The sequence below is a fragment of the Lichenostomus cassidix genome, chromosome 4A (genome assembly GCF_008360975.1).
Source record: "Lichenostomus cassidix isolate B80296 chromosome 4A, HeHo_3.0, whole genome shotgun sequence".
Taxonomy (NCBI): domain Eukaryota; kingdom Metazoa; phylum Chordata; class Aves; order Passeriformes; family Meliphagidae; genus Lichenostomus; species Lichenostomus cassidix.
The window spans coordinates 11,952,358-11,976,602 of NC_139485.1; the positions used below are offsets into that span (position 1 = coordinate 11,952,358).

General features: G+C 46.0%; 1 protein-coding gene across 9 annotated transcripts in view; it reads right to left on the bottom strand.

Moving 5' to 3' along the window:
• MBNL3 (muscleblind like splicing regulator 3) overlaps positions 1-24,245 on the bottom strand; it is a 93,804-nt gene that overhangs the window by 57,706 nt on the left and 11,853 nt on the right. For 8 of the 9 annotated variants that reach the window (XR_014852250.1, XR_014852251.1, XM_085060549.1 and 5 more), the window contains exon 2: positions 687-1,691. The exons of the other annotated variant lie outside the window; for it this stretch is intronic. Coding sequence is in view for 6 of the 8 variants with exons in the window: in XM_085060549.1 (XP_084916675.1) it covers positions 687-860 (174 nt within the window). In the remaining 2 variants the exon portion in view is untranslated. The remainder of the gene's footprint in view (positions 1-686; positions 1,692-24,245) is intronic. 9 annotated transcript variants of the gene reach the window in all.

The following is a 24,245-nucleotide window of genomic DNA, read 5'->3' on the forward strand; positions in this document are numbered from 1 at the left end:
CAGGGACAAGCAACCAAGAGCCATTTACTGCCTCCAAAACTGACTCTGCAAGGACTAGCACCAGCCACGAGGCTCAGCCAAAACTCCAACAGGCCTGGCAGAGCCAACTAGTTTGTGTGTCCCTCGCAGAAAGCTTTTTCCCAACAGCCATTTCTGGGAAAGTTGTTCTCCAAATATTTTGGCTGGTCCTCATCTACAGGACAGCGTTAGAGTGCGTCTGCAACTCTGTCTCCAGGAAATACGTGTAAAGCTGATTCATTATCTTAAAATGCTGCTTTCATTTCTGCTCATTAAAAGCACATTTCAGATCCCTGCACCAAATGCACGGCTGATGTGATCTGGACACTTAAACAGTGGGTTTCAGTTCTCTCTCCTCTTCTTATTTCATCTGCTGCCCACAACCTGTGTTCTCTGTTTCAGGGACAGCTGTATCAGCCCTGAGCTACCACTGAAAAAAATGCCCTGGATAAAAATCCTGTCTCTCCCTGCAATGCCTGGCACTCCAGGCAATCACACTCGATGTCTGCCTCAGCCTAGATTTCAGGAGCTGCATCCCACAGCAGCAGCATCCTCCCTGCAGAGCAACAAACAGCTGTTCTGCACATCCCACACCCCTGCACACCGAGCCGCTCGGAAGGGAAGGAAAAGCAAGGAAGCTTAGGTAATGCACGCGTTCCAGTCCTCACCTTTAGGGAGTCAAAGCAGGCAATAACTCGACCATTTTCCACATGGCAACTCCGTGACGGATGGGCGAACTTGCACTCTGCATCAGACCGAGAACAAGTCCCTCTCTGAAACTCTCGACACACTTCTAACGTCAGCCATTTTGTATCACGAACCAGGGAAACGTTTACAGCCATATTAAAAAACAAAAATTAAAATGCAAGCAATCGCACCCTTCCTCAGGGTAGTGTTTACTGCTGATCTTCTTTTTTCTTCTTTTTTTTTTTAAAAAAAGGGTAAAAAAGTGAATTCAAGTTAAACGTGAAGAAATAACTAACTTGTTGCTTTGGTAGAACTCCTATTCATCAGCACTTAGGTTTTCATTTAAGTCAAATCGTGTTTCTTTAAACAAGAATTAAACATAAAGCCAATCATAAAATAGAAATCTTATCAGAACAACTGAAAATCAAATTAGAGGCCAGCTCCTAAAAGTGCAATTGTAGAAGTTAAAATACAAGTGTTATATTTTGTGCCACTGCCAAAGTTACTTGCAAATAACTGGCAGACTTTCAAAAGAATTCTGTGCTCTCCAGTTAATGGTTTCAATTATTCTTGCAAAAAGCATATGCTGCTGGCAGCACTTCAGTTTGTGGAATGGTCTCGGTCCTTGGGGAGAAAACTTCGGGTTTGTTTTTTTTTCCTTCTATTTCTTGCTTCTAAAAATTATGGTTCACGAGCATCAAAACAGGCAAAAGGATGTCTGATTTTTTTTCTTTCCTCTTTCTTTTCTTTTAAATATTTGCTACATAGTCGGGGGAAGGAAAAAAAAAATGGCTGAGCAAACTGCGTGTAAATGGGGAGCAAAAAAAAAAAAAAAAAAAAAAAGGGCAAGGCTGGAGGAGCCGCCGTCAGGGCACGGACCGCAAGCAACGCCGAATTAAACAGAGAGGGGGGCGAGGGGCAGAGAGAGGCAGCCCTACACAGAAATCCAAGCAGCGGTGGCTTCAGGAAAGGCACTTTTCAGCAACCTGCAGGAAAAAGAGAAATAGAATCAGCCAGGAGCCGTGGGCCCCGCTCGGGCGGGCGCGGGGCGGCGCCGGCGGCCATTGCGGGCACAGGGGCACTGCCCGCGCCGCGCTGCGCATGGGAGGCGCCAACGGCCAATGGCGCTCGCCGTTACAGCAGCGCCCGCGGGCAGCCGACCAATACAAGAGGCTGTTTCATAGCGGCTGTGGGGGGTGCCCGCCGCGCGCCGCAGCCCTGAGACCCTCAGGGACCTTCCGGGACCCTCAGGGACACTGCAGGACCCTCGGAAACCTTCCGAGACCCTCAGGGACTCTCAGGGACCTTCCGAGACCCTCAGGGGCCCGCCGGACCTCCGAGAGGGGACGGCACAGCCCAACCTCCGGGCCAGCGGCGGGGGCTGCACCCCCACGCCCTCCCAGGCTATGGGGGAATATTTTGCTCTTTAGTTTTTTGGTTTTTTTTTTTTAATTTAACATTAACTAACCCACCCCCCTTTCTGTAGGAAACGTTCAGGCAGGAAGAGCAGCCGGTGGCTTTCTTATTTACAAGGCTACGGCTCAGCCCTCCAGCCCTCCGCGCTTCCAAGGTGTTCCATTAAACCGTGCCCGGCGCAGCGCTCCTCCGGCGATGGCACACGAAGACAAACGACTGCTTCACAGCCGCTCCTCTATGGATTCAGAGCCTACAAAACTAAGAGCAAACCCGACAGGGAAATCTAAGCCACACACACACACACGGAAAAAATTAACTCATTGCTCACAGCTGTAGTTTTCCACCAGACCAAAGGCAACTCGAATTACTCTGACTCCAGCAACTCGTGTTATACAACAAACAACTTTCAATGCATTCCAGTTGAAGGCTTCCTTGGCATCCACTAAAATGTTAAGCTGTCCCTAGAGTCTCCCATTCTAATATTAGCTGTACCATTGCCGCCTGATAGAATTGGGCTGTTTCCAAGGTCCCAAAATCCAACCCTTTCTCCTCCTAAAGTACGACCGTCCACTTTTGCAAACATTTGACAGGCGCGGGATGTTGCTCGTGTGACTCTTATTAAGATTTCAAGCTTTCGTAGGAGAAAAGCTTTCAACTACAAAAAAAGGAAGCTGAAATTCCTCTTTTATTATTGGTGTGTTATTGCAATTACACTGATCAGTAACTGAAACCTACTGGAGCTAGAAACAATGGAAACAATGCTACCAAGGAAGAAGTGTGGGAAGAGGCTGTCATCAGCAGCAGGGGGTGGGGCACAGAGGCTGTTTGATTCACAGATCGAATTATTTCAATTTAGAAAAAAACAACACTCAAACCTACACTGCAAGTACTTTCTAGGCTTAATTAGACTCAAGTTGATAACAAAACTTGCCCAGATCCCGCAATCCAGGTTGAGGCATCAGCACAAAGCTTGGTCTGACCCATGCTTCTGGAAGGACCTTTGCATTTTTGCACATCAGGTGGGGAACAGAGACTGCAAACGTCGTATTTGCTAAGCATGTTTTAAACTTCAAAGAGAAGGGAAAAAAGCACATCTAACCATGCTCATCTCTTTTGGGTTTTGTACAGAAGAGATGCTCTAAATCAATTCCAATTTTGTAAACAGGGCAAATTTATACAGGAATCCTATTCACTGATATGTGGACTCCCTGTTCAAATGAGCTCAGCAAGCAAAAGAAAGGAAAAGATGAGCAGAAACCTTCTGTAGGGAGCTAAGGACTAGCTGGGTGCAGCTCTTAAAAACGAGCTAGAACAGGTCAGAATATGGGTGGGGATAAGAAAGAATGCACTCTCAGAAGCTCTTCCGAGCAGACTGAAATACAACCATCTTGTGGATTAAGTGCCTATTCCACAGCTTGAGACTCCCAAGGGAAGTGAGGGTCTGTTAATGCTTGGGATGGAATATGATGGGTTTGACTTAACACACAGTTATACCAAGATGCCCAAACAGTGTAGTAGCTTCAGCCCTTCTACCTCAAGAAATCCCAATGTAACAAATCAAATGCTGATACTGCTCTCAAGCCATGCAACTCAGGAGCACACACTGCCCACAGGTACATGGCTGCACTAAACTGCTCAAAATGAAGGGCTTGTTAACGGAAGCTGAATCAAATTAATCCTGCAAAACATTAAACAACAAATATCAAGACATTCAGACACATGTAACACACTGGACATTTTTCTTTACAACTTGTGGGGGAGGAAACAAACCCACTGATAGAAACTGCCCCTGCCCCACACCCTGAAAGAAGGGCGCACTCATCAGTGCAACATTCAAGAGACACAAGAAATTTTCTGTGCTATGGAAACAACCCACCTCACTGCAGAAGGGCAGACTCATCTCAGACCCTGAGACTAGAACTCCTGTACTGGAGGGAGCCAAATTAATGAATACATTTTTCATACCGCAGTTCAGCAGCCTGCGAGCCACCCGGCAGAGCACAGCAGCAGCACACACTGCCCCATCACTTGTTTGCTGGGCACTCAGGAGAGCAGTTAAGCACACGCTAAACTCTGAGCATGCCAACAGTCTTTCTGGAAAGAAAATCTGAAGCATGTACTTAAGTGCTTTGCTGAATCAGGGCCTAAATAAATGAATCTGCTTCACAGGTTTATCAGGACTGGGAGGCCAGCAAGCACAGGCAGCAGTCATCGTGTTTCGGCTTACGTGATCGCAGCCCAGAGAAGCACGAGTTAGGCTTTTCTGCAAGTCAACAAATACAGTTCTGTCAGTGTTTGGATTGCTGCAAATCCCTCTCCATGTGGTCACGGGGAAGGCTAGAAACGCGTGCATGCAGGGCTGACATCACAGCGAGTGCTGCTGCAGCGAGGCTCCCACGCACAGCCCAAGGACAGCACACCTCAGACAGGAACCCGCCGCTGACAACACAGAGCTTCGGCTCTCCGGGTTTCAACTCCTGGCAGCAAACAACTGTTCTCACCAGAATGCGTCCTTACAATTCCCTTGTATTACCCTCTTTGGGGTGGAGGGTGTGGGGCGACTGGCATTTTATTCCCTTTGTTCTCCTGTATATTTCAAATGGGAGGAATTTAAAAAAAAAAAAAAAAAAGCATCTATGCCAAAACCAACATACAACCTACAAGGATTAAAAAGTAGCTCCAGAAATCAGGGGCTTCGTTAGTGTGCAGGAAATACAACAAAGGGTAGGTGCTGCCTTTTGAACCCTTCCCAGCAAGCCAGAGCTCAGCTCCTCCACTACCAGATAAGCCAATCTCATTTCAATGGCATCGGCATCAAAGCTGGAGAAAGCAGCAGAGCAGAGAGAAAAGCCTGTGGCCTTTATCCCTGTAAAGAAACTACAATATCCCTGAAGCCTCTGCTCCAGGGCTGCTTGCTGGGCCGGGCTCTAATTGCCTGAGCTGCAGGAGGACGGGGCTTGCTCCAGATGTCAGACCCAGCCTTACAGCTGCCCAAGTGCAGGGGAACAAGGGCAGTCTGAGGAGCAAAGGTCACACCAGGGCTTGCCTCTGGCGGGACTAAGATGCCCTCACTGCTTGAGGTAACATGAGGACGAGCGTATTCACTTGCCGCTTGAATTCCTCCTGCTTGCCACGAAACTGATCCCCTTCCACTGACAGCCCCCATGGATGTCAACTTGTGAGGACACTTCCTGACAGCCGAGTTCAGAAATGGTAATTTATGTGACAGGATGGATTTGAGCAGCTCCCAAGTGTAAATGATGCTATTTAAAAGAGATTTTTTTTTTTTTTTTAGAAAAAATTACTCAGTAGAAGTGCCAAGGTGGGTTCCTTATTTACTGTTTCTCAAGGATTTCTGGGTCACAACTGTTCAGTTGAGAAACAGAAGCGCTGTTGCCCTAACTCACAGTCCAGTGAGTGAGAACAGCAGCTATTCCCTTCACCTGAAGACGAATGGGGATATTCCAGGCATGCTGGAGTTTTCCCAAGGTTAAGTTCCAGCTGTGCCCATTCTTTATCATATGTGATGCTGTCTGTAATCCTCTCCCACTCAAATCACCAGCACGTGACAGTGGAACTAAGGACCTGCTCTCCTGAGTCCAAGCTCAGCCCTACACAGCCAGGCTGCAGTGTGCTTTACCCAGTTTTGCAAGTTGTGATCAATGAAAGCTCAGACTCAGCCAGCCTGGATGGATGGACAGACACCCTGGAGGCACAGCAATAGAGAAACTGTGCTTGCAAAATTAAGACCTCACATTTTACACCAATTCCACTGAAACTAAACATCACTATAATTGTTCACTGAGTGTCTAGATACTGTCAGAGCCCAAAAAAGACTTTTGTCTATGGGCTTTCCTCAAAGCACTAAATTCAGCTGGCAGTACAAATTACACACTCATCAAGCCTTGCACTTTTGAGGTGATTCTGTAACTTGGGCTTTTTATTGCACCCTAATGAGTATGGAAGAGCTTGGTGTGCCCACCACCACATCCTTGGTAAGTCAGAATAGGGAACTCCTCACTCAAACGTTTCCATTATCAAACAGTCTTCCAAATAAGCACAGTGTTCCTGGAAACACTGCAAGGCAAAGATAAATGGGAGCAATGAAAATAGCACATTGAACTGTTTTGTTCTGAAAGAGAAAGAAAACTCTGGAGAATACTACCACCCATCCAACAGCATTTTCACATTGCTGTGGAAAACCAAGTCTGAGCATCTGTCCCAGTCCTTCCTTTTTCTTCCACTTTCACAGCAAGTAGTAAAGAACACATGAAACTATATCCTTGCTTATCAAAGGAACCAAAAAGTTATAGTCAAAGGCAGGATTTTACTGGAAAATGTTCTTCTGTTACATTTATTGGCAGTGATGCATGAGTTAAGATAACCCACATTTGTGGGCAGCTTTCAGAGTCAGTGAGGAGGGGAAACAAAGAAGTTAAAAAATCTTCATCTAGGATGCACCAAGCCAGGAACACAATGACATTAGTTGAGCTGGCTGACATTAGAGAAGTTCCCTTTGGGCCTCAGAAAAGCCCATAGCAAGTTAGGTGCTGTCACCATTGCATCACGAGGATTTACTTGGGACTGGTTCAAAAGTGCTGCTTCACAACAGTGAAAGAAACCACAAAAATAACACCCATAAAGTCCAGGCATGGATCCTGCATTGCTGAAGCGTCAATGACAATGCTCTTAGCCTACCTCACATAAAACCCAGCAGTGTTCAGATTCCCACAGACACGATTCCTTCACTGTGGAACATTGACAGTTTGCACACAGCGGGGCTGCCTCGGACACAGGCTGGCTCCCGCCCCCTGCGCTCCCAGGCTGTGCACTGGGACCAGAGCCATCTCAGCAATGGCAGCTTCTCCAGGGCTTCTCAGCACTCGTGCACTTAATGGGCTGCAGTATCATGCCTGAAGAAGGTCAATTTATTTTCTGTCACCTGCAAGAGGTATTTTTGCTTTCAAATTAGAAAATAATCTATTTTTTGCTCTGACCCTCATACTTTAAAACAAACACTTCGGGGACACGGCAGACACTTTGAATATTTCCTTTGTGAACATTCTGTACCTGGACACTTTCTCCCTCAGGGAACAGTTTACTCAATTTAAGGTAGACCTTTACAGCTGAAAGAAAATAAACCTCCTTTTGTTCTCCTACCAGTTACTCAGAAAAAGAGCAGGTTTGCTCTACCATGGCCATGCATGAGACGTTTCTGTTCAAGGTCTAATCACAGATGTTGGGGGCTGTGAATCACCAGGGACCACACCGCATGCCAAAAAGTCAACTCAGCCCTGAGTGCCGTCTGTTCAGTAGAGGATGGCAGAACCCAGAAATAAATAATAAACCCACACAAGTAAAACAACCCCCCAATGCTGCTGCAATGGAAAAGCCTCATTGTCAGGACATAAACCCACTACAGAAGCAACACGGTGGATGTTTGGGCATGCAGGTACCACTCAAATCTGTGCGGAAGAAACCACTAACATTTGTCCTTTTTTCCTCACACTCGCTCATTCTGCTGGCTTAGAGCAACTTTGGAGAGCGGGGATTACTGGTCGTGACCTCCCTGGATAAAGCAGCACAAGGAACATCCTCCTCCTCTCTGGGGAAGGCTGCACACACTGCATCCCATCTCATCGGAGGCTCACCAGCCTTGATAAAGCTTCTGGATTTATGGCATCCCAAGAGATGGCTGTGGGGCTCTGCAGGGCCAGCAGTGCTGCTGTTCTTGGGAAAATGGATCATGCATCACTGGCCTCTGGGCAATTCCCACTGCTCTTAGCTGTCCTGACACAACCTCAGCACCTCTCTTACAAGCAAAGGGGGGCAACTGAAAAAACAAGGCTGGGAGGGGAGAAAAAGGAAAATATGCAAAATAAGGTAGCGTGAGGGAAGGAAGCCCTTCATTGCAGAAAAAAAGAATGTATAAATACCGGGAACTTTATCCTCCATTGTGTACATGCAATTCTCCACACTTACACCCTGAAGCAAACAATCACAGGAAAAATTAATGCTGAGTTTAGGGAAATATTGAAAAATCCTTTTGTTTTTGAAATGTACCATTCTTCAATGTGTGCTATGGTGTTTCTATTCCCTCGGCCACATGAAATCTTCAGTCTGTTTTTGTTCTTCCTCAACCTTCAGCACCTCTTGTCCACCAAAGTTCAGAAAGCTCCTCTCCCCTTCACTCCTACAGGATTAGTTCTTCAAAAGCAAAGTTGTTTCACAGGCAAATGGGTGGGAGTTATTTCTCACTATCTGCTGGGGATTTCTAAGCCAAAAATGCATTACAAAAACATTGCAATTTAAGGAGCTTTTTTGTTTATTTGTTTGTCTTTGAACAAAGTCACAGAAGCTGCTGTGCTGGACCCACACACGTGCCTTGGCAGAACAAATACCTTTCCATAGGGTGTTCCAGGGCAGCATGCATTGCAGTGCTTCAAAGGGAACTTCCCCTTTTCACTGAATAGATTTGTTGTTAGAATAACCACACATGCACATTTCTGCTCTTTTGGGCTTTTGATTTTATGCCATCAGCTTATTTGGACCCAGTTAGAGGTCAAGACCCCTTTCCTACTCCAGCTCTCTGCTAGGACTGATGGTGACCCACTGCCATCCCACCCCTGTGGGATACTCTGCTGTGATCAGGCAGCCAAGTGGGAGTTTTGCTTGACTGAGGCCATCATCAGTCAGAGATACATGGAGAGGATGCTCCCTTCTATTAGGGCCTGCCTGGCAAATCCTTTCTGGCCTCCTACGTGAGGCAACTTCCCAGTGCCGAGGGCCAGGGAGCTGCCTTACAGCAGGGTGGCTGACCCGAAAGGAGCATTTCCTCTGCAGAGCAGAAGCAGCTACTGCACTTGCTGTGAAACAGTGCTAAAATCCTCTCCGGTGCCAGCACCGCTTGGGAGGGGTTAGGACCACAATTACACCAGCTGCAAACACAAAAGAAAAGGGAAAAAAAAATTGTTGGCAGGGATCTCTGGAGGTCAGCTAATCCAAACCCCGTCTCAAAGCATAGCCAGCTTCAGAGGTGGATGCTTCCACATCCAAGCACAAAGAGAGCTGTCTCACACAAAGAGAGCTCAATTGAGTCAAACAAATTTACAGAGGAGACAGGAAAGGCCAAGGCTCATTAAGGCTTGTTCCCCACCACGTAATCGTAAGAAATAGGATCAAGCAGATGTATCCTACAATCTATCTGATTATCCTACTCAGTGTTCAAGAAACCCCCAAGGTCCTTGCCAATCAGATAAGTGTCCACGTGTGTTTGGGACGGCTGAGGGGAGGGAATGGTTTTACCCAACTGCCCTTCCTGGGATTCTGCTGACAGGAACAACCTATGGGTATCTCCTAAGCTCCAACCATGATCCTAGCCCTCAAGACAGGCAATATACTCAATCAGGGAGGAGAAAAACAAAACCAGGAGCCCAGCTCAGCCATTCATTGTTCTGCAGAGGCAGCTTGGGACTTTCAGAAGGTATCAGATGTATTCTAAACACAGAGGAGACCAACCGAGATCTTGTGCTTCATAGGTACCTCTGCCCAGGCACAGGTACTCGTACCTGGAAAATTCCCACTCCAGACTTCTCAATCACAGAGCCTTCTGCTCAAAGAGACAGGTTTTTCTCCAATAAAAAGGCACTTTCCATGCAGGTCCCATATTATATCTTCCATAAGCACACACATGCTCCTACACACACACTACAGTTGAAGGCACTCCAGTGTTAACTGCCCTACCTGGTCACCACAGGCCTGCAGAAAGAAGAGACAGCATTTGGACTGTGGTTTGAATTCTTTCTCAGCTGGAAGAATTCAGAGAAAACAAAAAAAGTTTTTCTTTTAACATTCTTTGTACTGAGCGCTTGGATAAGCCATAAGTAACTTGGCAGCAAACCAGTTTGGTACAAACACAGCGCACCAGAACACAATGCAGTCATCACAAAGCCACCGCTCTGGGCCAGACAGTAATTTTCCCCTTCACATAGGGCAGGCCTCCAAAGTCTTTATGCGCCTATATTTGAGTCCATCTGAGTTACATGATGTGTTAAAAATGAGGACTCATGCACAATGAGGAAAACACCTATCATTTACAGGCTACATGGAAGGGCATACAGTGCACAAAGGTACTCAAAATACGTTTGTCAAACAATTCAGGAAAAGTGAAGCCTTGACTTACTTCTCAGCTCTAAAAGCATCCTCAGGTTGCAAATCAAATACGTGATGACACAAGGAGACTGAAAGACTGGTAACAAAAGCATCCAATGTATTTAGAATATTTTCTCTCAGAATTAAAAGAAAGAACTTAGAACATGTAGGAAAGCAGGAAAACCAAACACAGTGGCAACTGAGAGCATATTTTCCACTTCCATATGCCAGTGAAAACCCAGACCAGCCTTGTCCCAAACCCCAAAGGCATTATCGTCACACAGGTAGTCATCATTTTGACAGGAAAGATGCTCTAGTCCTGTCAGACTGGGACCCTGGAAACAGGGGCTCAAATACTGCTGCAGCCACAGGTGCCACAAGTGACAAGTCACTTAATCCTTCTGCAAACCAGGATCGTTACATTTCCATCTCTCAGTGATGTCTGGCGGATAAAACACAGGAACTGCAATCAGACATTAAGAAACTGCTGCGGTAAAGGCTGCACAAGCACCAGATGAACAGATCTGTTTCAGACCCCACAGCCATTACAGTACAAAGCAGGATACAGGAGGAAGAGCAGAAAGCATGCACACGCACAGAGATCTGCCCCATTAATCCAGCAGGCTGCAACAGGATGAAAGGCACGTCCAACAATTCCAATCCTGCTTGCGCAGCAGTAAACACCCTCCCAGCATGCAAGGGAGGCTCTGCTGTAGTACATGCAGGGGAGCAGCTGAACCAAAAACCTTCAGGTGAAGGTGTAAGGGGCAGTTTTGGCAGCATACTTTGGCACCAACCACCACCCACTCAACTCTCTGTCCAGTGCTCTTGTGGGAAACAGGGTTTAGGGGTGCATGCAGAGAGAAGCCAACACAGCTAAGCCCTAAAAAAGGCAAGGGGAAATTAAAATCACCCTTGAGGCACTTCCCAAGCAATTCAGAGTTAATGTGTTGGCCTCTCTTGCCTTCCATGCACCCCAAAATCTGTTATTCCTTACTCTTCATCTCACTGCCAGGTGGATCAATCAACTTCTCAGGGACTGAATATCCTCTATTTTCCCTGAGATGCCTGAGTCATTGACACCAACTGAAATCCTCAGATCTTCAATTATCTCATTACCCTCCTGCATTTGTAACATCACAGCCTCTAACTTCTCCCCCCTCCTCCGTGGAAGTCTTAGTGACCTGAATTATTTCCAATTTCCCCCTTAAGGCCCATGGCATGCTTTACTTCAGAAAATATCCAAATCATCATGAAACCTCTGAATCAAAACCAGAAGCCCAAGAAGGTGGGCAGGTGTACAGATGAACAGTGCATTCCATGTGCCCCGTCCTGCCTGCCACCAGTCCACAGCCCCCAGCCACATGCAAACACACAAGCACCCACCCCTGCCTGGCTGGGTATCTGTCCAAACTGAATTTTAAAGAAGAAGGCAAAAAACCCCAAGTAGGGATATATTCCGTTAAACCTTGAGCACACACTCTGAACCACTATCCATCAATGCACTTATTTCCCCCCAACCAAGAGAAGGAGCTTGGGTGATGGCAAAGGGAAGAGGGGATAGATGGCAAGTGAAGTCTTTGTTTTAATTGGCTGCTGTTAAGAACATTAGAAGGATGTTTGAAGGAGAATGATTACGGGCAGAGTGCAGAGGAGGTAATCAGAGGTGTCCAACAAACTGAATTTATGATGTGGCTTAGCAATCCATCACCTGGCTATCATTCCTATGTACATGCACATACATAAGCCTTAAAATATATTTAGCTCAGGGGGGACTGGAAAAAAGCGGCTGCTCTTGGAAGCCCGGCTAACAGTACTTTGCTCCTTATGGTATTACAGAAGCAATCTTTTTCTAACAAGGAAGGAAAATCAGATATAAAGGATAAATTGTTTTAAATTCTTCTTAGTGCGAAGACAACTTTGTTTACTAAACGCATATGAGGGAACATATGTGTACAGCACAAACTCAGCAGTGGAAATTTGGCTCCCTGCAATTCACTGTTATATAGATGCATTTTTTCCAGAGGAAGTCCAATGGTCTTGTTTGTTTTCACCACTAATAGAGGAGTTCAATGAAATTTTCTATTGGGAAAGTCTAATGAGGTCAGAATAAGAGAACAGAGTAACTAGGAAGGAATGTCATTGCGTTTTATTTTTAGAAGAAGGATAAAGGTGGGGCCTCACAAGAGGCAGGGGATGGGCCTGTTTTGGCACAGAGGGCCAGGCTGGAACACTTGGTCCTGTGAGCCTGAAGGGGTTTAGAGCTTTTTTTTTTTTTTTTTTTTGCAATAATGAATCCCTTGCCAAAAATCAGTGAATGAGTGGAGGGGTCCAGCTGGGAGAAGAGCAGAGTGATGCCCAAGGGGACACAGACAGCAGGGAAGCAGCAGCCCTGGAGAAAGACTGTGGGGCAATTCTCAGACACTCTCCCCTCCCCAACCTGTTCCCCTTTCTTTCCCGGGAAGATGAGTGCCTTCAGCAGCTCCACTGATCTGTGGAACTCCCTACTGCAATTTAAAGGGAATCCAGGTTACAACAGGGTAAACATGGAGGGAATCAAGAGAAAGGGAATCAAATCAATGCGGAAATGCAGAGGGGCACATGGCGCTGCAAAGAGAGCAGTCATGACTACAACAGGGAACAGGATTGACTGTTGTTAAGGCTGGATGTCAAAACCCAGGGAAGCAGCCTCAGGGAGAGGAGATAGGCCAGAGTAAGGCTGTGAAAATGAAAAGGAAGGAACAAAGCTAAATTAAAGAACCGAGGCAGAGCGGAAAGGGGCTTGACTGGGATAAACAGGTAAGGAGGAAAAAGGGTGCATTCAAGAGCAAGCAGGCCGTGGTCTGTTTCCTGGCATCAGCTAATCTGATTGGCACGGAGATACAAGAAACAGAGGCTTAAATAGCTCATGGGAGCAGACCTTCAGCTGGGGAGAGCCATCATCACTCAGCAATTAACTCTCTCGAAGGCTCTGCCCCCAAACCCGAAGTGCAGAGCTGACCCTGCTGAGCACAGCCAAAGCAGAATGAAGGAGCACAAGAGGAAGTGTCTTTCCAAGGGTTAACAGACAGCAGAGAACAAGCTGTTCCATGCATTCAGGTCACGAAAAACAGAACTGGGACTCGCCACACGCACCATGCGCACGCTGCTCTGCCAGGATCACCAGAGCTCAAGTGCAGGAGCAGCCAACTCTGCCTGCTAGGAATGAGACTGCAAGGAGTTTCACCTTAAAAATATGCAAGGACACTCTTAACCCAGGGAAGTATCGTTTAGGGAACACTGAGGCATCTGAGAAGACCAGAGACTAGCAACTCTCTTCTCCCTCCTGATATTCTCTCTAGGAAAGGAGTAAGGGAAGATTCTTTAGGGGGAAAGTGTGCAAGATTCAGGCGTAAAACACTCTTTCACCCTTCCTGTGCTGCCAAGTGCTGTGGTTTTCCTACTTGTGCTGAATATGTAGGTGGAAACAACCCAGCAGACTGGAACCAGAACCACAGGAATTGTTCAGGAAGGGCAAGGAAATGCTCCTTGACAGGCAGTCATGAGAGGCTGGACTTCCCCTCCAGCATCCAAGTCCTCAAACACCATGTTTGAGGGTGGTGTGCTGTGTGAGGGTCCTTCCTCTGCTCCTGTCCACAAGCAGGTGTGGGCAAAGAAGGCAGGAGTGTGCAGGAACGACCCTCCTTCCAGCTGGGCTACAGCTAGTGAAAATGATCCAGCAGCCCCCACACATGCCCAGGAGTAACAGCCCAGCAGACATGCACAATATCCCACCCTGGTGCTCCAGCCTCCCACTCCTTCCAACTCTGAGGACTACCTAAGCATGCCGTGGGTTTGCCTGCTCACTGTTCCCTATCCAACTCCTTGCTTAGTGCTTGGTCAGTCTCCCCAGCACTTTTGAAAGCTTCATGTACCCACAACACCTTTTGGCAAGGACCTCCAGAGCTCCACCATGACTCATGTGAAGGGGAAAGACCTCCTATAAGTCCCTAGCCACCGTCATGCCCTTATCTCCCTGCCCTTCCCCTGGCTGGCTTTATGATATGCTGCAGACTGAGCATCAGTCTCTTCTCAGAGACACATGCTTTTTGGACTTCTAGTATCAGCAATGAGAACTTAAAATCTATGTATAGCAGTTTACAAAGCCTTCTTTTCTCTTAGATAAAGCGCAGGGGCAAAGTGACACAGAGTAATTGCAGGATGAAATGCCACAATTTCCAAACCTTTCTGGAAGCTCGACACAGCAAGTCTCATTTCCAACCCTAGACTTGGGAGAAAGCTTACAATTAAAAAAATTAACAGTGACCTTGAATACAATGGATACAGTTTAACTAACCTGCATTCAGGCTTTGTTAATCAAGAAGCCCTTCTGTAAACTACAGCACAAAGGCACTTTTCCAAAGATCAGGTTACCTCTGCCCAGCCACACCACGGTGGAAATTTAAGAAACCTTTATTTAAAAGCTCAAAAGAGTTCTCCACTGCTGAAACCGCCCTGCTCAATCTTCACCCTCTGCTCTGCAAGGAGCCTGGCTCAACCTATGGCTAAGGCAGGGCTTGCAGTTAAGCAATAACAACCACAAAGTACTTCCAAGGCACTGATGACCAGCTGGGTGGGGTTACATCACATCCACGGACCTAATCAGCATCTCAGCCTCTGCTACTGCACAGCAGAGGCTGCACCAGGATTATAAAACAAAATGAGAACATACTCTTAAAACATGCGTCTTTCAAGGCTCTAGAGAGCCTTACAGCTACATCTTCACAGATAATCACATCACAGGTACAGGACAAGGTTAGCAAGTAAGTGCCTAGAGCTAATGAGCCAGTTTATTCATTTTATCTAGCACAGAAGTGTTTTTTAGCCTCCATCCCATAGTAATGTTACCCTGACAGGTGCAGTGCCCACAGTAAATACTATGTCTGTCCCATATTCTGAATTATCCCTTTAGGGATGAAAGCAAAGATACATATTCAGGGATTGGATGTTTCCTACAGCCTCCTGCACAGCTCGCAGCATCAGAAAATTAAGCTGACTGGAAGAACAAAGCCTGATGCTGATCCTAAAGCAGAACTTGTTTGGTATCATTACTCATAGGCCAGTTAAACTAGGGAGTTGGCTACTCTGGACTCTTTCCTGCTCATTTTTTTATGGATTACAGAGCAAAATATAAACTTCAAAGAAATGTCCTGGAAATACCACGTGCCCTAGCACACCCCATACATCCCACTCTCAGTAGCACTGAGCCTTGCCCCTCTTCTTAAACTGTTACTCTTAACAAAATATCAATTGCATGCCTTTGCTCTTGTTGACTAGCTGGGATAACCACTGAAATGTGGTGACAGTTGGTAATGAGTATTTTTAACACTTGGGAAGTGGTTGGTATGGCAGTACTTCCTGCTGCGGTTCGTTCTAGCATGTTGTCTCACTCCTCTAGAAGGCTCACCAAGACCACATGAGATGTAGACATCTGTGCATGTGGATGGACCAAGGTCTTGGAAGTATTATCAGACTACAAGGGAGCTATTAGGTCCAAATGGTCTCGTCCACATCCAGGTAGATGTTCAGCACTGTATATTTGTGCAGTTTTCCCATCATTCTCCTCTTTTGGCACTTTTAATTGCTAGATCAGCACATCCCCCAAGCCTCACACCATTTCTGCCCAGCCAGAGCTCTGCCTGCAGACAGGAGGGCTCTTTTTGTCTGGATCTTTGTTCTTTCAACATCATCTAAATATCACTCCCTTAACACCTGATTTAGTATTTCAACCCCTTTAATTACACACAGTGAGATTTTATCGGAAATCTGATTATTGTTTGAAAGTCTGAGCATTTCATCCCAGCCTCAGAATTGATCTATTGACTGCCTTTAAATCTCACATTTTAATTTAACATTTAACACTTTATACCCGCATTAATTACATTTCCCATGATCAATATCAACAAACACCGTCTCTGGCCCTCTCCTGATAGAGAGACCTTGGAGACCCTGCTCTGCTAAACATTCAAGACAGCTTTGCTCTTGAACATGGACATTTGTGGGGCTGATCTATCCAGTGGAAGAGGAAGAGAAAGGAAAAAAAAACATGAGAAACAGCAGGAATGAGTAAGCAGCAAGGTTTAGTAAGCAACCCCACCGGTGGTGATGCGCAGGCGCAGACCTGGCCATGGTGGTGGCACGGGGACTGGCCTGGCCCCAGGACGTGGGGAGCAGAGACTCCAGCCAGCTCAGCATCCATCTGTCCCACTCCCACCTTGGCTGGAGGGAAACTGGGCTCTGAAGCAGGGAGCCACCAGGTATAGGCTCCCCTGTAATTCCTCCTCACTCCAAACAGAGGGTGAGCTGGGTTTGGCCTGTCCAAGAGCTGCACACAAGCACTGGGCCACAAGAAATGCCTGACTGGCTCAGTATCTCCTAACATTTAACCAGCCTACAGGTCTAGTCCCCCTGTTTGCCTCAACACAGCACAACAGGAAGAGCAAAGTACTGCTCTGATCTCCGGGTCTAGCAGATCTCTTATTAGCAGACACAAACCGCACAGGCTAATTAAGGAAGACACCCATCATGCTGCCTTTCTATCCAGCCACTGCCAGTCTCAAAGGTGGCTGCTATAAGGCACTGGATCCAGCTTTGCCAGGACAGTACCAGATCTTTTCTAGGCCATGGGAAGCAGAACTGTCTGTTCTTTCCTTCTTGAGGAAGGTCAGGTCCTCCTTGTACCTCGTCTGCAATGCATTTGTGTTTGTGTTGCGACTGGAGATGGAAGACGACAGTGTCCCCAGCGCCGCAGAAAACAGGAATATTTGTCCCTGAATAATTTCTCTAGCATATTAAGCACAAGTCATTCTTATGCAAAGACTGCCCTGTACAGCTGCCAAGGTCAGTAAGACCTTGCTTTATTTGCTGCATAAGGGCTGGCTGCGCAAGTTTTACCTTGTACATATTTTTCCATGTGTTGTCTTAGATTTCCCTGCTGCTAGTGTCTATGCATCTTGCTGTCTGTTCAGTAGGTCATGCTACCTTCTCTGGCTGTTGATAATGACTACCCAATATCCAGTGCTCCAGAACAGTCAAAATTCCAGCAAACCAACTCTTACAGTATGTTTAATTCAAAAGACAGCAAGGACAGTATTGAATAACAATTTTCAAGGAAAACATGCTCCACAGCTTTTGCTAACAACATCAATATGTTTCTATTTTCAGGGGGTCGTGACCTGCTATCCACTCACACAGACATCACTGTTCACATTCTAGTATCTACATACAGATGATTTTTTGTGCAAGGATTGCATTCAACCACATGGCACTGCCTGCACACACAGGCTCTGGATTACAATATCAGCAAGTGCAGTCTTCAGGATGCAGCCAAGTACTTTACAAGCCTGGGTTTAAATAGATGACAGGATCTGAAAATAAGGCCCTATGTTTTTTAAACTGCAGACACACTCTTACAGACTACAGCCAATAGTTATACCTAGACTAAGGACTGTCCCTATAAATCCTATGACACTGCAGGTACAATGAAATTTAGATATTTGCACAGAGAAGAAAAATAGTATTTTGAAACTGCACATCATGACACTGAAAACCTCAAAGTTTCTTGGCATTTAACCCAAGCTACGTCTTTGCAGAAGAACAGAGTTAAGTGACCTACCTGAGCTCACCAAGTAGAAAAATGTGACAACTGCCTGCCCTGCATGCAGCACCCTATCTTGCCTCTAAACCCAAATCAGTGGGGTGATGGTGAGCAAAAAATGTCCAACATGTCCCCTGATCTGCTGGGAGCAGTGCAGCAGAGTTCCCCAGTGACAGCCACCCATCTTTCTTGCTCATTTATTTCCTCACACCTAATCCACCACAGCAGCATTTGGTGCTGAGCTCCTGGTTATCAGTGTCTGATGCAAACAAGCTTCCAGCCAGTGATGAGACCTGGTTTGGTGGGAACAGCAACCCAGGACTCCAGACAACAGTTCACACATCCTTCTTCCCACTCAGAAATGAAGCTGTTTTAACTGTCTCACTTTTGCCCCCAAACACTGCTTGAACCCCATTCACAATTTACAGTTAATAACACTCATGTCACATCACCCTGAATATTGACCCTGAGGGCTACAAGCTCCTCGGGGTAGAAACCCTCTTCCCCTTTACTCTGCAGCAGTCTCTGACCTTGGTAAAACTCCACAGCCATTGCCAGTAACACAAACCATCATTCAAACAAACACATCCTGGTGCCAGCAGTCACTCAACTAGAGACAGGTAGCACTACAATGGGGCTGCACAGAGGGGTTAAGAAGCACTGCTGAAAAGGGATGCAAACAAGGACTCCAGGCTCTGAGCAAGCACACTCTGCCTTACAAAAGGTGAGCATCACTTCTGAGCAAGAGCTGTCTGGCTGAGCATACTGCCTTTGTTAACAGAGAAGGCTACATGATGGAGTGGGCTAATTAACTGCATTTTACTTTTGGGGACCCAGGCTTAAATCCTGGCTCTTGTCACAGTTGAAAATGAATTTAGGGACTAGAATAAAGGCCAAGATAATTTATTTTCTACAAAATTGTCAAATAGTTGCCCGTCTCCCGACAGACGGGCCCAGAATTCCATGCGAGAGCACTACTGCTTACGCAGTTATTTCTCTAAATATAAAAGTTATTAACTGGCTGATGTGAGTGGTGATCACAGCTATCCATGCTGCTTAGCTGGACTGAGCACCCCAACATGATGAATCTCACCATTCAACATGGCCTGTGCTTCATGATGCAGTGCCACATAGGTTGCAGGTCCTACAGGGAGTGGGGAATCCATGCCTGGCAAGATTTAAAATTCAATTTTCATATGGATGCATTTATCCCTTAAATTTAAAGGGCTAAAGCGCAGCCCTGGTGTAACTCTAGTTACTTCACTGGAAAACCATTAGGACTGGTTGTGGTCCAAGGGAGCTAAGGGTAATTTCCCCACTTCCTCCCAGCTGAAGGCTGCCCAGCAGAGCCAGGAGGGAAGCAAGAACTTTCCCCATAAAGTAATTCTCTATTTTTATCATGCTAAGAAAGTTTTTCATTTGGAAACTAAAACTCCTGCTTCAGGAAGAAGCTAAGCACCCTCTTTCTTTCTGATTTTCACCACAGAAGTGTTCGTCTAATCAAATAAGCCATTTTCCACTCAAAAGAATCATCGTGGAAAAAAAATCAGAACAGCAGACCAGCTCCTGAAGGTTTCCAAGCAAAAAGCACAGATAAATTACATTCCTGACCCTGGAGGTAGCATATAATAATTCTGTTCATAATTCTGTTTGCAGTGTCACCTCACCCATCCCAAAGGATGCAGATCCCTGGTGTCAGAGCACTTCTGAGAGCAACATACTCAATGTGTAAGCAGCAGCTAATGATCATGAAGCACAATTTTGGGCACAATATGCTGTTCTACTAAAGTAAGGGGTTACTGCTTCTGAAGTGCCATCACCCTCCTCTTTCCTCCTCTCAACAAAGAGACAGCCTCCAACATCCTCAGCCACCAGCACAACTGAATTTGGGCAGGAAGACACAATGGAGGTCAAAAGGAGCACAGAAACATTTTCTGAAGCAGCTTCCAGCACATAATGCTCCAGCACATAGCACAGCTCAGCAATACAGCACCTTTCATCTGCACCAAGCAGGAGACCCAGACACTTAACCCTCCAACACAACAAAGTGAGGGGTGGGTGTTGTCTTCACAGTAGGGTTTTACACCAAGCCAAAGGTTTGTGTGGGAGGCTTCCCTTGAACAGCAGAAGAGGAAAGCTTAAGTCAGACTTCTATCCAAAAAGTCAGACTCAGGGGGGAAGGGATCAGTCAGAAGATATCCATGAACTGGAGCAGCAGCCACAGTGTCCTGAGGCTCACAGAGAACTCAGGGGACTGGGAGGTCCCTGCTCCCAGGCACAGCAAGATTCCCAAGGCCAGCCCAAATTCTGCAAGTAAGGACCATGCATGTCCCCACACTGTTATCTTTAAATCCTCTTTACTCCGCAGAGCTATTCTCCACCCTCCTTCCCTTTTAATCAGGCCTGACCTACAGATGTCAGCCTCATTTCAGCTAAGTCAACACAACTGCCACATCTAGGATGCTGTTACAGGAAAAACCTTACTTACACTCTTGGCTGGATTCCAGAGTCTACTTCTTGGTCTAGACCTGACCTCGTTCCTCTTCTGCAAGCTTAATCCTATACCTTAAGGGCACAGCGAACACACAGGGACTCCAAAGTGGGCCTGTCTATGCTCAGTCTCCCCTTCAGCCTGCAGAGACTCTTTTGATCACTCTGCATAAATACCAACAATTATTGACAGGGGGCTCCCTCAGAACTGGTTGTTCTTTAAAACCACATATGTTCAGAAGCCAAAAAGCAAACAAAACACACAGTGTTTTCTGAAAGCTGAACCCTCACCCTAAAGCTCACCCAACAGGACATGAACCTTGAATCAACAGTCCCCAACATTTCCTCAGAAGCAGCTCTGGCCTCACACTGAAACCATGGCCAAACCCAGTATATCCAGCTTCATCTGAAGGTTAGAATAGAAGAGTGGGGGATGAAACCAACCTTAAAAATCATTTCTTTCCAATACCTGTGTCATGGGCAGGAATACCTCCCACTAAATCAGGTTGCTCAAAGTCCCATCCAACCTGGCCTTGAATACTTATTCATCCTTTATCAGAAACACAAGTCAGGACACCAAATGAACACAAAGAACTTCAACCAGATACCCTATCACCCTCCAACAGTGCCTTACCAGGCACAGCCCAGTGATCTGCTGCAGTGGTACAGTCAGACAGCGAGCTGGCTTACGGCTCCTCTAGTTTGCCACATGTGGCCTGTTCCCTGCTGTCCCCACCCCATGTGGCTAACATGCAGGAGGCACAGGCTAGAGATGCATGGACAACAACTTGTCCTATCTTGCCCAAACACACCATAGAAACAGGGTATCAAGACTGAGCAGGGTCTGGCTCCTGCACTCCACCTTCTGACACAAAAACCTTGACCCCAGTCACACATTAGTAGCAGCAGTGGGAATATCAAACCACGAATAAGGTACTAGTAACTAATTTTGTTATCTGCTTATTCCAAGAAGGCAGCTAGCTGTGGATTCAACCTTCACGCAAGAACACAGGTTTTTGTTAGCTCTTGAAAACATTTGCACAGTGCTTTGTTAAGTGTTTGGGGAGGATGTTCAAAACCCCAATTATCTGTATCTGACATGATGCTGAACCAATACCCTCCCAGTTCACAGGAGCTGTAAAAGCAAAACTCCAGCAAGGCTAGGAAAAGCCTTTGGCTCAAACTGTCTGAGCTCTGAAACAGTCCTTGAATATGTGCTGCAAGAAATCCTCCATACAAACACACCTTTCATATCATGGGAGGAGGAGGAGGGGAGGGAGAGAAAAAAAGATGAAAACCAAAAGCCAGATCTTCAGGTAACAGAAAAATCAGAGGTTCTCCCTCAGTTTACAGGGCCACGGATTTGAGCCAGAGGTGCTTTTAAAGCCCTTTCATGAAATATTTTAATCTGCCTTTCTACCTGCTATGTGTGCAAGCTAGGCAGTGCTTTTCAGAGAAATTATTTATTCAGCTTTACAGTGACTAACCTGAATTTCCAGACTGCTTCAAAAGAAAAAACTGAAGCATTTCTTTACAAAAGGCAAAGAGCATTAGACTTCTTCCCTCCTTGTTTTTCCTTTTCTTTTTTCTCCATCCCTCAGCTGAAATGTTGCTACCTCTCATCTAATAAATAAACAAATTACGTATCTTTCCATAAAAATATGCTCTTCCCTTCACCTCCATGCCAAAAATGTGCTGACAATTTTTTCATTTTTCTTTGATGAAGCCACTCAAAATGGAATAAATTCCTTTTTTTTTTTTTTGATTTTTCAGTTTAGCTACCTACTTGAAAAAAATACCAGCAAGTCTTACATCACTGGCTGCAGTCTTACAACCTGGAATAAACTGAACATGATGCTAAAATGCACGGGATTACCACTGGCTTGGCATTAGTGGGACACCCTAGGAAAAACAGCCACAGTCAAAAGGAAATTACAGGGTCAGTGAAAGTGGCCACACTGTTGCATGAACTGCCTCAATGGTACTTCCAGTAAGTAAGCAGCATCACAACACTTAAATACAATTAAGGCTCTAATCCAAGCCATCAGATGAAGGACCAGTTCCAAAAGGCACGGACTAACCAGGATAGGCTTCCTGGCACCCAGGGCAGGTGTCCTGAGGACAGGGAGCTCAGGAAGCACACACCTCTCTTCACCATGCCTTAACTGCATGCCAGCCACAGAGGAAGCAATGTCACAAACAGCAGGTCTGGTTTAAGGCAAGGTTTAAGGTTCTTAAAACTGTATTTCATCAGGAGTAAACTCTAATTCTAGGAGGTGGAGGGTGTATGTACTTTTTCTTGGGTGGAGATGTCCTCTACTCAACCCAGCCTAAGACCTTCACTTACACAGGGCAGTGATTAGGGGATTCAGGTCATAAGCAAGCAGATCTCAAGCTTTAATTCTCTCTCTCTCTCTCTCATTTTGGTTGCCTGGATCTCCAGTATGAGCAACATCACATTCCTGCAGAAACCTAAGCTCATGTGCACCAGCTCTCTCCTTCAGAAGAGGGAAATGCATGAGGTCGATTGTGATAACCTCCCACCCAAAGATGTCAGATGTGCCACAGCACTCTCTCCCCACAAACAGCATTCCTAAAGCAAGTCTTGCCTCTCATCTCCACAATCCAGCTAACAATACTGCATCAAATTCATCAATACTATTGCATTTGTATCTCCCCTCTGGTAAACCATCCAGAATTACAGCAGCCTGCACCCTCTTGTACCCTTTCAGTTTTCCTCCTGAAATCACCCTGCTGAGAATCTTTTGGCAACACACAGGTTCAAGACCATCCTAAAACCACCCACGCAAGGATATCAGATTGCAGCCCTTGTTTCACTCTCCTGTAAGCATCATGCAGGATTAGCCCCTTGCTAAATGATCTGGGACTACTGTAACATGCTCCCAGCTTTGCTATTTATTTGTGGCAGCTTTCACTACCTGCAGATGCTGTCCAAAAACACAGAAGAAAAATGCGTGCCCTTGGGAGCTCAAAGTCTAAAGGCAGAGGTCAGGAGAAACACTCTGTTCTTATTAATGCAGTTCTACAGAGAGCTGGGGAAAAAAAGCCATGTCTGTATGCTTCTCAGAAGCAGATTATGGTTAATAATACAAAGATTACTGACATTAAATGAATTTAAATTCATTCTTCTATCATTCAGAATATTAAGGTTTTTTACCTTCCTCCTGGAATCACTCCCATTTGTAGTCAGCCTCATTTTCTGCCTATCACAAAGTTATTATATTTGGACAATAATCACCACAGTGGACTTCTGCCCCTCAACAGTTTTCTTGTATTAGGAGTCTCATAAAAAAGTATTTGTAGTGTTTGTTTAACCTAAAAAAATAGGAAGATGGGATGCTTACAATTGCTGCATAAGTCTGTGAACAAGTTTCTGCAATCCTAATGGGTTCTTTGCCTACCAACAGGCAAGGGGAAAATCTCACTTGTGCTGCAGTAGTGTCACTCCTGCAGATGGAACAAGTGGCATTCAGCCCCAGGCTCTGCAGAGGGAGAGGGAGCTGACACTCACCAGCCTGGAACACACCACAGCACCAACACATGTCACAGGCACATGGGACCAACAAAAAGTATCTGTTGCTGGTGACCAAAACTTGGCTCGAAATCTAGTTGCTCCTCACTAACGCTCAGACTCAAACTGAAGACACTGCTCTGCACCACCCCACTAGGAATTTAATGGTTTTACATCCAGCACCAGCAAATTGAAGAGGGAGCACACTGAGAGCTGCAAAGTCAGATACAGATTTACTTTCATGAGAAAAAACTCCTTTTGAAATTTTTCAGTTCAACTGTAAAATCTCTCTCCCCAGTCATCATGACACTGACA